A 14,047-nucleotide genomic window follows, 5' to 3' on the forward strand; every position below is an offset into this window, starting at 1 on the left:
TTAATCAGTACCTGACACAAGTAACGGAAATGAGCAAGTTTCCACCTAAAGCTACGCTCATAAGCAATCTGCGGCCCTTTATTTCTGCAAGGAAATATGAGATACATTAACCATACAGACATCAAACAGTACTCTCAATGCTAAACAGCAGCATGTAGATTTCAAAAATACAGGAAAATTGTTATTGTGAGATACCATCAGAAACAAAATGCAGTTGATGGTTTGTCAGCCAGCCTTCCTTCCCCTTGGATTTTTTTTTTTTTTGTTTAAGATGCTAGTCAATTTACCAAATTTGAGAGAAAAGTAGGGATCTAGAAGATTTTAAATCTCTATCAATCTTGTAAAAATCACAAGCCAGCTGAAGGAGTGACATCTAAATTATTGTCTTCACTGAGTGAAAGACTGCTAAGTTAGGTTTCATAAATTCAGCTGCTTGTGGAACTCTGAAGGAATTTCTAATACAGTACTCTATAGGCTCTTTGAATGAAAGGTTATCAACATGTAATCTGAAGTAAACCCTACCCTACACAAAAATCATTAAGACAGTCACCATAGGTTGGGTCAATACTTCTGACTAAGCCATTATAAAAAGGATTTGCATGTAAAATTTTTGATAAGTATTTAGAACTACTTTGTTTAGACATCAGTGTTGCTAGAGGGTGTATAACTATAAACAATACTCATTACAATCAGTTGCTGTTTCTTTAAAAATTTAACTATAGTTACATTAGATCAATATTCAAGTTTCAGTCACTTCCTCTCTCTATTTATAAAACAATTACAGTCATGGTGTAATTGGTATAAAAACTATTGAGCCTTAGAGCAGTATAGCAAAGCATGTCATAAACTGACAATTAAAGCTTAAAAATTGTTTAAATTTACAGGACATAATTTGTTCATAATTTAGTGCCCAATTCCAGCTAAAAGTATAGATTGTTTTCTAGTATGAGAAGACTTCATTATTAAACTATAACAAGTTAAAATGTTAAAAAATATATTTAATTTCTCACTTACACAGAAGATTTCCCAGTACGAGGATCATTGAAGGTGGTGGTTCTTGTATTATGGTCAACAAAGTATCTGACACCTTCTCTGGTGTATCTGATTTCCCAGCCCTCTGGAAGAGGGTCCTCATTTTGTAAACTGCAGAAGAAGTTGCAGACAGTACTTTTTTCCCCCCATATCATAACATACAAGAATCAAGCAAGATCTTTTCATCTGCACAGTCAATATACACACCTACCCTTGAGTTCGAGGGTCTTCCCACTGTGTCGTCTTTGTGTTATGATTTACAAAATACACCCTATCATTTGAATCCACTCTCCTTTCTAGGGGAAAAAAAGAAGAAAACCCTCTATACAACACTTGCATCCCAAATTTCTGTAATTGTCACTTCCTGAAATCCACAGCTAATTAACTTACCCCAACCTGGTGGTAAAGGCCCAAGTGGATCATTTTCTGCTGACAACATCGAAGCCTATTTAAAAATGAGAGGACAAACAGTTAGGCCAAATATTATTCATAGTCTTTTCCTTAATGTGTTTTAAGATCACCACTAGTCCTGAAGACTATCCATTCTGAAAGAACATCCTGCCATTCTTAGTCTGTTTTGTGAGGAAACATAGATTATATGATAATAAGATATGATTTATGCACTTTTCTCATTTCCAACCCAATGCACCTTCCCTTTTCCTTCCTACAGCAAACTTGAGAGTCAGTGGTCTTAAAGTCCACGGCAGTTTTGCGGAAGCTCATACAAGCAGATAAGCGCAATGTTCTTGTTTCAGAACATGCTTTACCATAATAAACAGTTCCAAGCACAGAGATTACTGCCAACACAGGTTTTTTTGCTTCCTCAGTACACGACGTCTTCCCTGGATGTTTGGCTATTTTCAGACTTTGTCATTCTTTGCAAATGCAGCTGCATTCATTAAAATATGTGGATGGTTAAAATTATATTAACATACAGTAAGGTTAAAAGGAAAAAAATTTACGTAAAAAACCCAGATTAAATTACTTTGTAAAACCATGCTAAGCTTGTAATATACTGTAACCTTGCAGAAGTTCCCCAGTAGCTCCCAAGAATACAAGGCATGGGAAAAGTAAAATGCAAAAGGCAGTAATCCCCAGACTGCAGGACCCATGCTTTATAACTAAAAGCATCCACCCCCTAAAATTTTGACACTAAAATTCTTTTTTTTTTTTTTCTTTGGTGCAGAATGGCATTTTGATATATGGGAACGAATCTACATTTTCCAAAGAGTATCTTAAGGAACACCTTGCTACTAATACTGCTTTAGATAGTGATTGCAACCCAAAAATCTGAAATCCACTTAAGAGTTTACAACAGCAAGTTCAGGCAAAAGAAAGGTACGATATTTTTCCTGTGAAACAGAAACAGAGCAAGGATCAGAAGAAAAGGCAGTAGTTACACTCAAAATCAAGCTTCCTCTTTGTTCTAGCCACCAGCCACTAGATGCGAACAGAGAATTATCATCTCAGCAGTAAATGCAGTTAGCCTTTTCTGCTTTTGGAAACTACACAGTCACAATGACCCTGTAAACAAAGACTTCTCTGTGACAAGTATAAAAAGAATAGCACGCAACAGAAAACGCTGTCTGCCAAAGAACTGAATGGTGGCACAGTTCAGAGATTTCTGATGATCTTAAGGGGTCCAAGGATTTGTGTGTGAGGCTGCTGCCTAATACATATTTAACAAAACGCACTGAAACTCTAGGCAGTGGCATGGAATGAGTTAGATGACCTCCAGAGGTCCCTTCCAACCTTAACCATTCTCTTTCTCTAACTGCATAAGATAAAATGACTTTGATGCACAGCTCCAGGAGTTAAGGAAGTTAGTGGTGATGCATGTCTCTGCTATTGCTAGTGATGAGACATAACGTCTAATTAGATAGTAAGAGGCTGCAAACTGTTAAATGTAAGAATACTGCAGCATCCTTTACTTCAGATAAGTACCTGAATAAGGTCCATCAAATTCAAAGAAGTTAGGTCTGCAGATGCAGAGTCTTAGTCTGACAGAGCTGCTTCAGACTTGTACTTCAATGGTTTCTTCTTTAAAACACTTACAAAGTCTCTGGGATTGGATCTTTTTAAGAGACCAAGCAGAGTGCTTAAAACAGACTGTTTTAAGAGTGACAGTCACATGCAGCCACCATCATTCTTAACTCTGAAAAACCAACTATCCTATTTATCCAAAGACAGAAAAATCTGTCTTGAGAAATATCTTCTTTGAAACTAATCATGATATTTTCTTTGGGCAGAAGTGAGCAACTACCTGAGAGAAATGGAAAACCATGTAGGAAATTCCAGAGCTGAACCAGGTGCATAAGCTCCAAAATGAGTTCAAAGTAAACTAATTGCCACCTCTACTAATGAATGGCTCCTAATCATTAAAACAGTTTTGAAGGCCATTTAAAGTTCAAAATGCCCATAACTCAGCTCTTACGTTTCTTTTCTGTTAAGGGACTGCTTTAGTTTTACCTCTTACTACAGTCATTAAAAGTCCCAAGTATCATGCAGTACACAAGGCTTAGAAAGGAGTACTTTTTGCTTTTAAGGAAGTTTTTTGTTAACATTTTTCAACAGAATCAGAACCTTAATTACTGACGCCAAATGTCTCATAACACATATGGTTGAATAGTGATAAAATCACTTTTTCTAAAGTTAGAGAACAAAAAGTATAGGTATACTTCTCTATTCATTTCTAGATTTTATGTAAGTTACCGAATAGAGGTATCGTTGGTTAAATTGTTGCATAGCTCCCTGCAGTTGATTCCGTTGAGATTGCCATTGCTCAAAGTTCCTGACTGATTCCATTGTTGGTCGCTGCCACGTTGTTGTTCTGGTGTTGTGGTCCACATAGTAAACTCTCCCACGATCATCAACTCTTCTTTCCCAGCTTTCAAGAAACACAAATGTTAAAAGCTAATTTTTCAGTAATATCACACAACTAGTTTTCCATTTATGCTAAATTCCTGTACAGTACTTGAATGAAACACTGGAGTCACAGGCATGATTTTAATTTCTGAAGTACACAAAAGTATTCCCCAACTTTATGGGTAGAAGGACATCCACACTGAGCAAACATAGAATTCAAGTGATAACATGCTCAGCGCTCTGTCACCTCATTTTTAACTTTGTAAATTCCTGTGACCACAAGCAATATTGGCAGGTGTGATGGTTTTGGCTGGGACAGAGTTAATTCTCTTCACCGTAGCTGGTAAAATGCCGACAGCACATTGATGCTTTAGTTGCTTTTAAGTACCGGACCTTTCCAGCTTCCCATGCTCTGTCATGTGGGAAAGGAGCCGGCGGGGCAGGGCCACAGCCAAGACGGCTGACCCCGACTGGCCCATGGGATGTTCGTTCCATACCATGTGACACCAGGAGCAGTATGTTAACCGGGGCAGTTGGCGCGCAGGGCGGGGCGGTTGCAGCTCAGGGACTGCTGGCATGGTGTCGGTGGGCAGTGAGCGGCCGCATCACGTGCACTTTGTTTTGGTTGTTCATTCCCCTTTCCCTAATCGGCCCACGTTTCGCCTCTGTTGTTATTCTCCTTTTCATTGCATTATTAGTGTTGTTGTCATTATTATTGTTTCATTTTCATTATTAAACTGTTCTTATCTCAACCCATAACCTTTACCGTTCTGATTCTCTCCCCCATCCCGCTGGTGGGGAGTGAGGGAGCGGCTGCGTGGGGCTGAGTTGCCAGCTAAGGCACAACAGCAGATTTCACAGAAAACACTTCGCCTGGAAATATGAGATTTAGAACTAGTGCGCTACACCTAGTGGTGCCACCCAGATAAAGGCGGTCAAATGTGCTTCAGTTTTATAGGAAGAACAAAATAACTTAGTAACTGTATTTGAACAAGTGATCAGAACAAGCGACATACACAGTGCCGATATTCCTATAACAATAGCTGCAATTAATTATAAATTAACTGAAAGCTATAATTTAATATATGATGTATAATACAGTTTCGATGAGCTGTTTATAAAAGCTGATATTTTTCCTGCACCAAACAAACAAGTAGTACCTTTATCATATTTAAATCAAAAAAGTGTACATTACCCAGGAGGCAAGGGCTGTGGTCTTTCCCACGTTGTAGTTCGTGTGTTGTGATCAACATAATAGGTTCTACCATGAGGATCCTTTCTTTGCTCCCACCTTCAAGACAAGACTACTTTCATGTAAGTCAAGGTGAAAATGCTTCCTTAGTATGTTTTTCCCATTAAGCCAAAAAAGTACCTTGGTATTGAACAAAGATACTATGATCCAAAGCTCAATTAAAACACCAAAGAAAACCCACACTAGAATACATATCCGTTACTTCCAACTCGTATTGATAGCGCCATGAAGACTTCTTTAAGGGACTGGGTACATAACATGAGCTTACATCAATATTCACCAGCATTTTCAAATTCTAGTTAAGATATCTGAAAACAAAGTCAGTTAATTTTCTGCTCAAGGCTTGAGTGCTAAAATAACCTCATTCAAGATGTGCTTAGAGATGCATTCTTTGTGTTTCCAAGTACATGCCTCTCAATAAAAGAGGGAGTTTACATTTTGAAGCACTGTTCCCTATATCCAATAAACAACAGGATCTTCCAGAGTGAACCTGAAATGTGTGCTATCGGATGGTTTTCCTGTGTTTCTATTTCCTGTCCTGGTAAGTTTCCTATCTGATATCCCTGCGGATTATTTCTTCAGTTTCAGTGGCAAAGCAAACTTAAAATTAAGATGGAAAGAGAACCAAACATTATAAACAACTGAAGTTTCATGCTGCTGAGAACTGCCATAATGCAATAAAAGTATTTATAAATGGGAAAGGAGACCAGGAAAAATGCTAGACAAAAACCTGAAGCCCTTGCTTGCATCAGATATATGAGGTTTTTTTTTCTTATATAAATAATTAATTAGCTCCTAAAAACATAGGCAGAACACCTTGCCTGCTACTCACAGGATTTGATGTGCATTTCCTCACTATTACAGAGTATCCTATAAAACTCATACAAAATGTTTTCTGCAGTTCAGGAGGTTAAAAGCTAAGATTACAAGAAGGTAAGAGAGGAGCAGCACCACATTACAGAGTTACTAGGACTAAACATAACAGGAGACTCAACTAGATGGAGGGGGTGGGCAGGGAGCCACAAAAAAAGCCCCACAGAAACATGATCAGGGAGGAAAGATGAAGAGAAATGCATTTGGCCATAATATGCACTATGCCTCGAACTCATGGTCCTGTCCTCAATGGGAAAGCATGCAATTAATCACACAAAAAAAAAAACCACAAACAACCCCCAAAAAAACCAAACCAACACACACCACTGTGCAGAGGGGGGACAACCACAGGAATTCCCACCTGTTAAGAGCTTCCATTGCGAAGTATCTGAAAATTGAAAACTTTAACTCCTCCCTGACAATATATATGCAATATTACAATATTTCTATCTTTTTAGATGCTTGTTTTCATGTCTATTCAATGGCAGAAACTCAAGTGAAGTGTCACTAATAACTTACTGAACCTCCTTCAGAGGGAGCAGGTACAAGACAAGCTCTCTGAAAGATCATCTATGATGACACAAGGTATATACACTCTGGGTTAAGAAACAATTTCTGTGTTCAGAAAATGCTAAAATATTTAATATTTAGACTATTACAGAAGTGTCAATATTTCCAATTAGGTACTGAAGACATCTTTTCACCCAAACATGAAAGCATCTATAAAAAATTTTAAGATCAATATATATATGTATTTGAGCAGGTACTACATATTCATTTAATGTTCAAGCACACCTTTAATTTTGCATTTAAGTTTTAGGACTACAGAAGTAGTTTCTACCAGTACTAAAATTAAAAGTTCTAGCTTTTCTGAGCACATACATGCACATCAAGTCTGTATTTTTATCTATTACATTATTGAACTCGTTACACAGTAAGCACCTACAAGTATTTCTAGACTATTGTATTAATTTTCACTTCTCTGTATTTTGGTTCCTACTGGTCTCATAGTTTAAGAGCCAAAGGAGTAACAAATTATGACCCAAATAAGTTTGAATATATCAAAAGAAAAGCCTTCACATCCATAATGGCCAAGAGTTTGTCCATCTAGATCACAACACTGTCTCAGCAAATCAGTTAGCAGTTGTTACTTGCTGGGACAAGAGCTAGCAGCCACTTAGAGCAGCAGTACAAACCCCATTTTAGATCAAATAACCCTGTCTGAGCCAACTGACGTGCATTTGGCAATACCAATACAGAATTAAATTTCTGTTTCTTTATATGCACGTTCAGACGAAACATAATTAGAGCGTTAAAATCAAGCCCACATACCCTGGTGGCAAAGGTTCTGTACTGGCGTTACCAGGCTGCTGTCTTACAGGTTCTGCAGATGCACTTGAGGTGGAAGAGGATTCCCTTGGTTTTGCTGCATCTGCTGCTACACTGTTCCTAGCATTAGGTTGAGCACAGTCTGTTGCAGCTGTAGGTTCTAGTCCAGCAGACACAACAGGTAATGCAGAAGTGTGGCTTTCAGAACAACTAGCTGCTTCTGTTGTTGACTGAGGTTCCGCTGTAGTGTCAGTGCAATCTGAAGACATGGGAGCTTCGACTGAACCTATCGGAGCCTCTGAGACAGAAGAATTACCAGCTTCTGGTGCAGAGGAGGACAACTCACCATTAACTGAGAAACGGGAAATAAGAACATTTGTGTATCAGAATCTGATGAGATTTATTTTTCAAATGACCAGCTTTTGGAGGAAATGACATTAAGTACTGCGTTTAAGTCGCACCTATATGCCATAATCAGCATTTCTGTCTTAAGATGACAAAAAGTCACAGTGCACCTGCTTCAGTTAAAGCTGTAATTAAAACTTACAGTCTGCAAGCCATTTTCTATACTTCCCTGCTAAGGCAATTTCTTAGTTTCGGCACCTCAACTCAGTGTTACACCTTACTCTTTAGAAAAAAGTACCCATCTGCTTCCCAGGAAGCAGTACTTTGTGTTTTCAAACACTGAACTTATATCAACTTCAAAAAAGAATTAGTATGATGTGAAAGAAAAATACTGAGCGATAAATAACTCTGAAATTTGGGAAAATAAGAGACAGCTCTTACACATTATTTTTTTCCCCTTTTCAGCACTGAGGTACAGAACCCTACAATTAAGCAAAAACACACCTGCATGTCTTGGAAAAAAAAAAGTCCTCCTCCAAAAGTGGGATTAAATATAAAAATTAGTGTGTGGCTAATGTAATTTACGTAGTTCAATGACTGCAAAAAGTTACTTTAGAATCGCAATGTAAATCAACTTGTGTCTTTTAAGGAACAATACAAATGTCGTCCAACTCCAGCAAGCATAATCTCATAAAAGGTTTAAAGCAGGCATGGATTTAGGAGGAAAGGGGGAGTAATAAAGCCTTCTTAGCCCAACTTGGCCGACAATACCTCAATACCACTCATCTGCAGAGCTCAACAGAACAGTAACTCAGCACAACAAGATCTTGTCTTAGACAAGTGAATTCAGGTATGGCACTCAGTAGGACCCCAATAAAAGTCAAGGCCGTATTAACAGCAGTGCAACATCATTCAAAGATTTAATTTTCTGCACCACTTATCAACACCAGACAGTAACAATTCTATTTAAACCCACCAGTTTGTACCTCTTCTAGTGTTGGAACTGTTTTTCTACGAGACTAAATATAATTTGCATCATACAGACTTCAAGTAATTTTCTAATACCATACTATCAGCTGACAAGTTTAAGGACTGAGGCCGATACAGTTGCTCTATACTCATAACCTTATTGATACAGATTTGCGAAATTTAACCCTAGGCTAGTGCCTATAAAATGCTGTTCAATCATTTAAAGTTCATTTACTTTAATTCTGTATAACAGTCTTACAAATAAAATAAAACCAGCTAGATTCTATTTATTACTTGCTATATATATATAGTGTCAGGATTTCTTGCTTTCCCAGATGGTGAGAAAAACAGGTCAAAGAATTATGAACAAATAAACTGTCATCAGCGATGTCTTTAAATTAGTGAGTCAGTTTCTTTAAGGAATTATCACTGGGCCATAAATATTTTCTTGATAGGCACAATGATAAGCATGATTTTACAGGCAGCAGCAGATCTGTAAGATCTGTATAGGCACTGCTTTTCGAACATAGCTGCTCCAGGGTAATACATCACTACTTCCACCTCACACAGAACAGGTTAACTACATTAAGACATGTCAAGACTTTGCATTATTTCAAGCAAATGTTAAGTATGGCATTAAAAAAAAACCACATAACTAAAGATGATCTGATCAAGTTTCTTCAAACTTCTGCTTTAACTAGCAGCAATTTTTCTTAAATAGGAAAAAAGCCAACTGAAATTTCAGCTTTCATTAAAAATAAAACCATTCAATTCACCCACATGAAAGAGTGAATGGGATTACATAACAAAGTCAGAAGCAAAATAATTGACAAATCATCAGCTCTTTTAGTAAGCTGATCTCCAAAACAGATCTATAAGACATTACATCAGCTGATTACCTCACCAATTAGATCTAAAACAGCAGTTCTGACAACATGACATGAAATTACAATCCTGCTAAGCACAACGGGGGGCACGGGGAGAAGTCTGTCATCAACAAATGCTGGAGACCTGTTTTATGACCTGCCTTAAAAAAAAGTCTCCACCAACTAGTACAGTAGTTGAAAACTGTTATATCAGTGCCTGAGTGCAGTGCAAGCTCAGCGATGACTTCATCAATATTACTATTTGAACAAATCAATTATTTTTGCAGTTACCTTATCCTAATAGAGATTTCAAACAGATCTCACCGCTATTGAAGAAAAAGAGAGCTATGCCTGAATAACACACATGCCCTCTGGCCTTCTACTGAAAAGAGAGGGGAATCAAATTCAAATTCTTCAAATAGAGAAAAGCTTCCGAGAAGGCCTAATTTAATTATTACCTTTTAAAGTTCATAATTGTGTCTGCTATCTTCCCACCATACCCACTCTATTACAGAAAGTTTGACAGTCTCCACTCTACTGTTTATTAACAGCTTGCCTATGTCTATTTAAGATTATCTTTTTCCTCTGCTATCACTGTAATTTCTCTCAAACAGCTGAGAAAAGGCAGAAAATGCTTAGAAAGCAGTCATTATTAGATGCAAAGTTTTTCCAGAGGAATACAAATTTAAAAATACTTTCTTTTCACTTGTTTTACTGTACTGAACATTACTTGTAGTCATAATCAAAGCTTTTGTGTTTAAGAGGAAAATTAAATTTAGTATTTGCTAACACCTTGTTTTTGAGACAGCATACCTTTTGAAAAAAATGGAAGGCAAAGAGAGTCTGCAACACATCTCAACTCAAAGCACAGCAGTTCCCTGACAGCACTAAAAATTATATTTATCTAATGGCAAAAGAAACTTAACTACAGTTACTCAAATCAATTGTGAAAGAAATCCAATTTTTTCCTCCAGACAATCAGTAATATGGTTGAGTCATCCAGGACAGAGAAACTGAAGTTTTCGATGCTTTGTATCTTTTTTTCATCAGAAAAGAGAACTGATGGATATGTATGAAAGTTTGTACATTTAAGAATGGACCTGCTCCAGAAAAATTCACAGAAGTGGACACACAAGATAATAAATTCAAGCCCAGAAACATCTTTTCAGTATTCTCGAAATCTAACAAAAAATGTATGGAAAAAGTGGCTCAACTTCAGATACATTTCAACTAGATAAAAAGCCTTATGGAACATGTTCTCATAACTTTCCCGTTCTTACCAGTGCTGTTGACAGGCTGAGCTGCAAGTGGTTTTGGTACTGGTGTATTTTTGGGTCTGGCTGCAACGTGAGTAGGAGATGGTGTGCTGTCTCCATTAACAGCTTCTATACAGAATGTATTCTGTACTACAGAGTCGGAAGGTACTTGATTGTCTATCCCATTAGAAATGTCACAAGCAGATCTTGGTAAAAATAAAAGATCATATTAGGTTACTACAAACAACATGTTAAACAGTTATGCAACTAAACCAAATCCTACACTAAATCACACTAAATAAACAAGTAAAGAAATGACAGTAAATTCACAAAAGTTTATAACACAGCATTTGCAGCCTAGATAACAGTCAAGTGCGAGACCAAAACAATTAAGGAACAAAAGGCAAATTTTGGTTTTGAGTATTTCAGATTTCCACTTCATCTTTACTTGTAATGACATATTACAATTGAGCTGGGCAGACTGATGCGCCTGCCACATCTCCAAAACCGCCTTAGGGACCCTTCCAAAGCACAGCTATGGGCAGGAAAACTTTCTTTCATTAAGCAAGTGGAACAATTGGTTTTGTTTGTCCTATCTCCAAAAATTACTCTAGTCATAACATAAAAATGTAACAAAACTCTCCTTCAGTAAAAGGAAAGTAAGATGAGCTTCTCTACACATAGGCAGGATGGGACACTGGAAGTACAGATACACAGAGACAGCTCCAGCTTTAATAGGTCACATGGAAATAAATGTAGTGTAAGGGCTTGTGAATGGAAAGCCTTGTTCAATTACACTGTTTTTACTTAAATCTACCCCAAAATGCTTAAAGCCACCCACCAGAGACGCATATTGTGAAAATTACATTCAATGCCACCTCCCCATCTTCTCAAGGAGTACAGGCTAAAAATTAAAGATAAATTAAACAGGTGACAAGAAGAGTGTGAGAATTGGTAGAAATCCCACTTTGCAGAGTAAAGGAGGAAGAAGCAGCATTTCCATGCTACTGTACCCAACTCCAAAGTCGTATAGACAGATAATTAAAGCATTATCCTTTTTCAAGTCTAGACTACAAACCCCATTTGCTTCCTAAAGACATGTACATAAGCCACTCTTCATCTCTTAATTGTAAAACTGTAAATCAAAACTGCTGGCGAGTTGCATGGAAAAGTGCTGTAATCAAGATATCAACATCAAGAGCAGGGTCCCAGTAAAAGCCACACCTCCAGCAACAATAGCTGAATGAAAACAAATTATTGTTACTACTGTTTCAAAATGGTATGCAGATGTGTTTCCAATCTTTTTTAACAGCCCTAAACCTTTCTAATGAAAATTAAGGAGAAGAAACTTTTTTATCCTCACTCCCTCATATTGGGCACCCATGGGGGAACAGAGACAAACCTCCACATATTCAAAAGAAGAATCAAGCCGAGCATACAAGGACAAATGTGGCCCTGTCACTCAAAAGCATAGCAACTGTATGCTTTTTCACTCCATCCTGTGTCAAGAATTTAAACAGAAAGGAATTCACTGCAAGGTAACAGAGAAGGCCAGTAACATTAAATTGATCTGAATGTTGACCTATTTGACTTGCTAGTGAAGAGGGGGGTGAACAATCTACTCCTACTTCTCTCCAGGTAGTCCTTGAGCTAGTATAAAGATACAGAAACCAAGAATGAAGCTCTAAATTGATCCCAAAGCCTTTTTCTTGCCACTTCAGGTTGAAGCAGGCAAAACCTTTGCCTCAGTGTTCCGAATACTCCTTCCTAAACTCTATACAAGTCTCTTACACAAATTCCTGATCACCACCTTAAACAGGAACCGGGTGAGGGGGAAGTAATTTAGGCTTTTTTGTCTTCTTCCTTCCGTTCAGTTGGTGCATTGCAACAAGTTGGTAAACATGAATAGAACTGGTTCTTAAACAGCAGAAGAAAACGGATTGAGTAAGTGCACAAAACCACACTGAAACACTGTTCCCCCTAATCTATGCTGCAGCGTTTAATTTACTTCCAATCAGTTGAATTTTCATGTTCAATATGGCTACATATCCAAGAGGCAATGATAAAGTAGTAGAGAGCAGACTCTACCAGCAGAGGAAGAACAGGGCTGTAAATTTAATTCTTCTTACGGTAGTTACAAAATTTAGCTTGAAAGTAATGTTTCTAAAACCTGTGGTAACATAATTTAGCGCTTGACAGTTAAACTCTAGCCCCTTCAAACAATTTAAAAAAAAACACAAAAACAAAAAAAACAGAACACAAAAAAACAAACAACCCAAACATTTCAACTGATAAATTTGCTGATATACTTCATATAGTGTAAAACACAAAAATAAATTCCAACCTGGATATACTTCTTGCTGAAGCATCTCTGCTTTCATGCACAGCCTCGCCATTTTGCTGAACTTCTACTGAACAGTAAGAAAAAAATTCAAGAGAAATATTCTATGATATCTGTTTGAAATCTTAATCAAAATATTACTATCTGATTTAATTATTTTAACTTACTGGTTGCTGATGAACTGAGATCTGTAAGAGATTCTTGTTCAACAACCAAACCATCTAGCACAACTGTCAGTTCACCTGTTTGCACCATGCCACTCTTGTTTTCCAAAGACAGTTTCAACTGTTCTTTCACCTTCTCCACTAAAAATGGAGTTGGGGTGGGTGGGAGGAGAGAAGTGATAAAGGAAAGATTAAATTCGAAACAACATTAAGAGAGACTTTCAACACAAAAATGTGATACACTTATTTATTTGTACAAACTGAATATGAGATATATTCAGATGATTCAAATCAACACAGACGTCACTACGGAGCTGAGTAAATTTACATCTGCTGTGGGTAAAAGCAGAGTTCATTGTAAAAATAAACTGGCCATTTACATAGTACATTCTATACATATGCTATAGGATTCACATGGTTTCAGTACTTTGTTGTTAATGATCTCCCAAGGTTTGCTGTTTCCACTAAGCCCTTTTGAAATGATGCACTACTTACATAACATGGGAAGGCTTAAAGTCAAAAAACTTCTGAACAACACGTCCAAATATTACAAGTCACAGGGACTTTCACTCTACAACCAGAGCTTATGTTCATTTCTCATATCACCTTCCAAAACTAGTTTTAAGAGACCACTGAAAAGAACACCACTTTGAGGAAGAAGTAAATGCAAAGACAGCACAGAGTCCTTCCTCATTTTTTAAAATTATTTTTAGTAAATCCTTACTAGTATTTTCATAGATCCCAACTCCAAGGAT

At 37.3% G+C, this 14,047-nt stretch overlaps 1 protein-coding gene across 2 annotated transcripts in view; it reads right to left on the reverse strand.

The window, feature by feature from the left end:
* Nucleotides 1-14,047, reverse strand: part of WWP1 (WW domain containing E3 ubiquitin protein ligase 1) — a 65,808-nt gene that overhangs the window by 16,994 nt on the left and 34,767 nt on the right. Inside the window, exons 5-14 of one of the 2 annotated variants that reach the window (XM_064442463.1) lie at nt 13,296-13,433; nt 13,132-13,195; nt 10,812-10,993; nt 7,355-7,703; nt 5,093-5,188; nt 3,745-3,919; nt 1,423-1,477; nt 1,244-1,328; nt 1,015-1,143; nt 12-84 (exon numbers count right to left, since the gene is read on the reverse strand). In XM_064442463.1, coding sequence (XP_064298533.1) covers nt 12-84; nt 1,015-1,143; nt 1,244-1,328; nt 1,423-1,477; nt 3,745-3,919; nt 5,093-5,188; nt 7,355-7,703; nt 10,812-10,993; nt 13,132-13,195; nt 13,296-13,433 — 1,346 coding nt within the window. Of the gene's footprint in view, nt 1-11; nt 85-1,014; nt 1,144-1,243; nt 1,329-1,422; nt 1,478-3,744; nt 3,920-5,092; nt 5,189-7,354; nt 7,704-10,811; nt 10,994-13,131; nt 13,199-13,295; nt 13,434-14,047 lie in introns of both variants that reach the window. The other variant, XM_064442462.1, reaches the window with a different exon arrangement.

Source organism: Phalacrocorax carbo, chromosome 2 (genome assembly GCF_963921805.1).
Source record: "Phalacrocorax carbo chromosome 2, bPhaCar2.1, whole genome shotgun sequence".
In the NCBI taxonomy this organism is placed as follows: domain Eukaryota; kingdom Metazoa; phylum Chordata; class Aves; order Suliformes; family Phalacrocoracidae; genus Phalacrocorax; species Phalacrocorax carbo.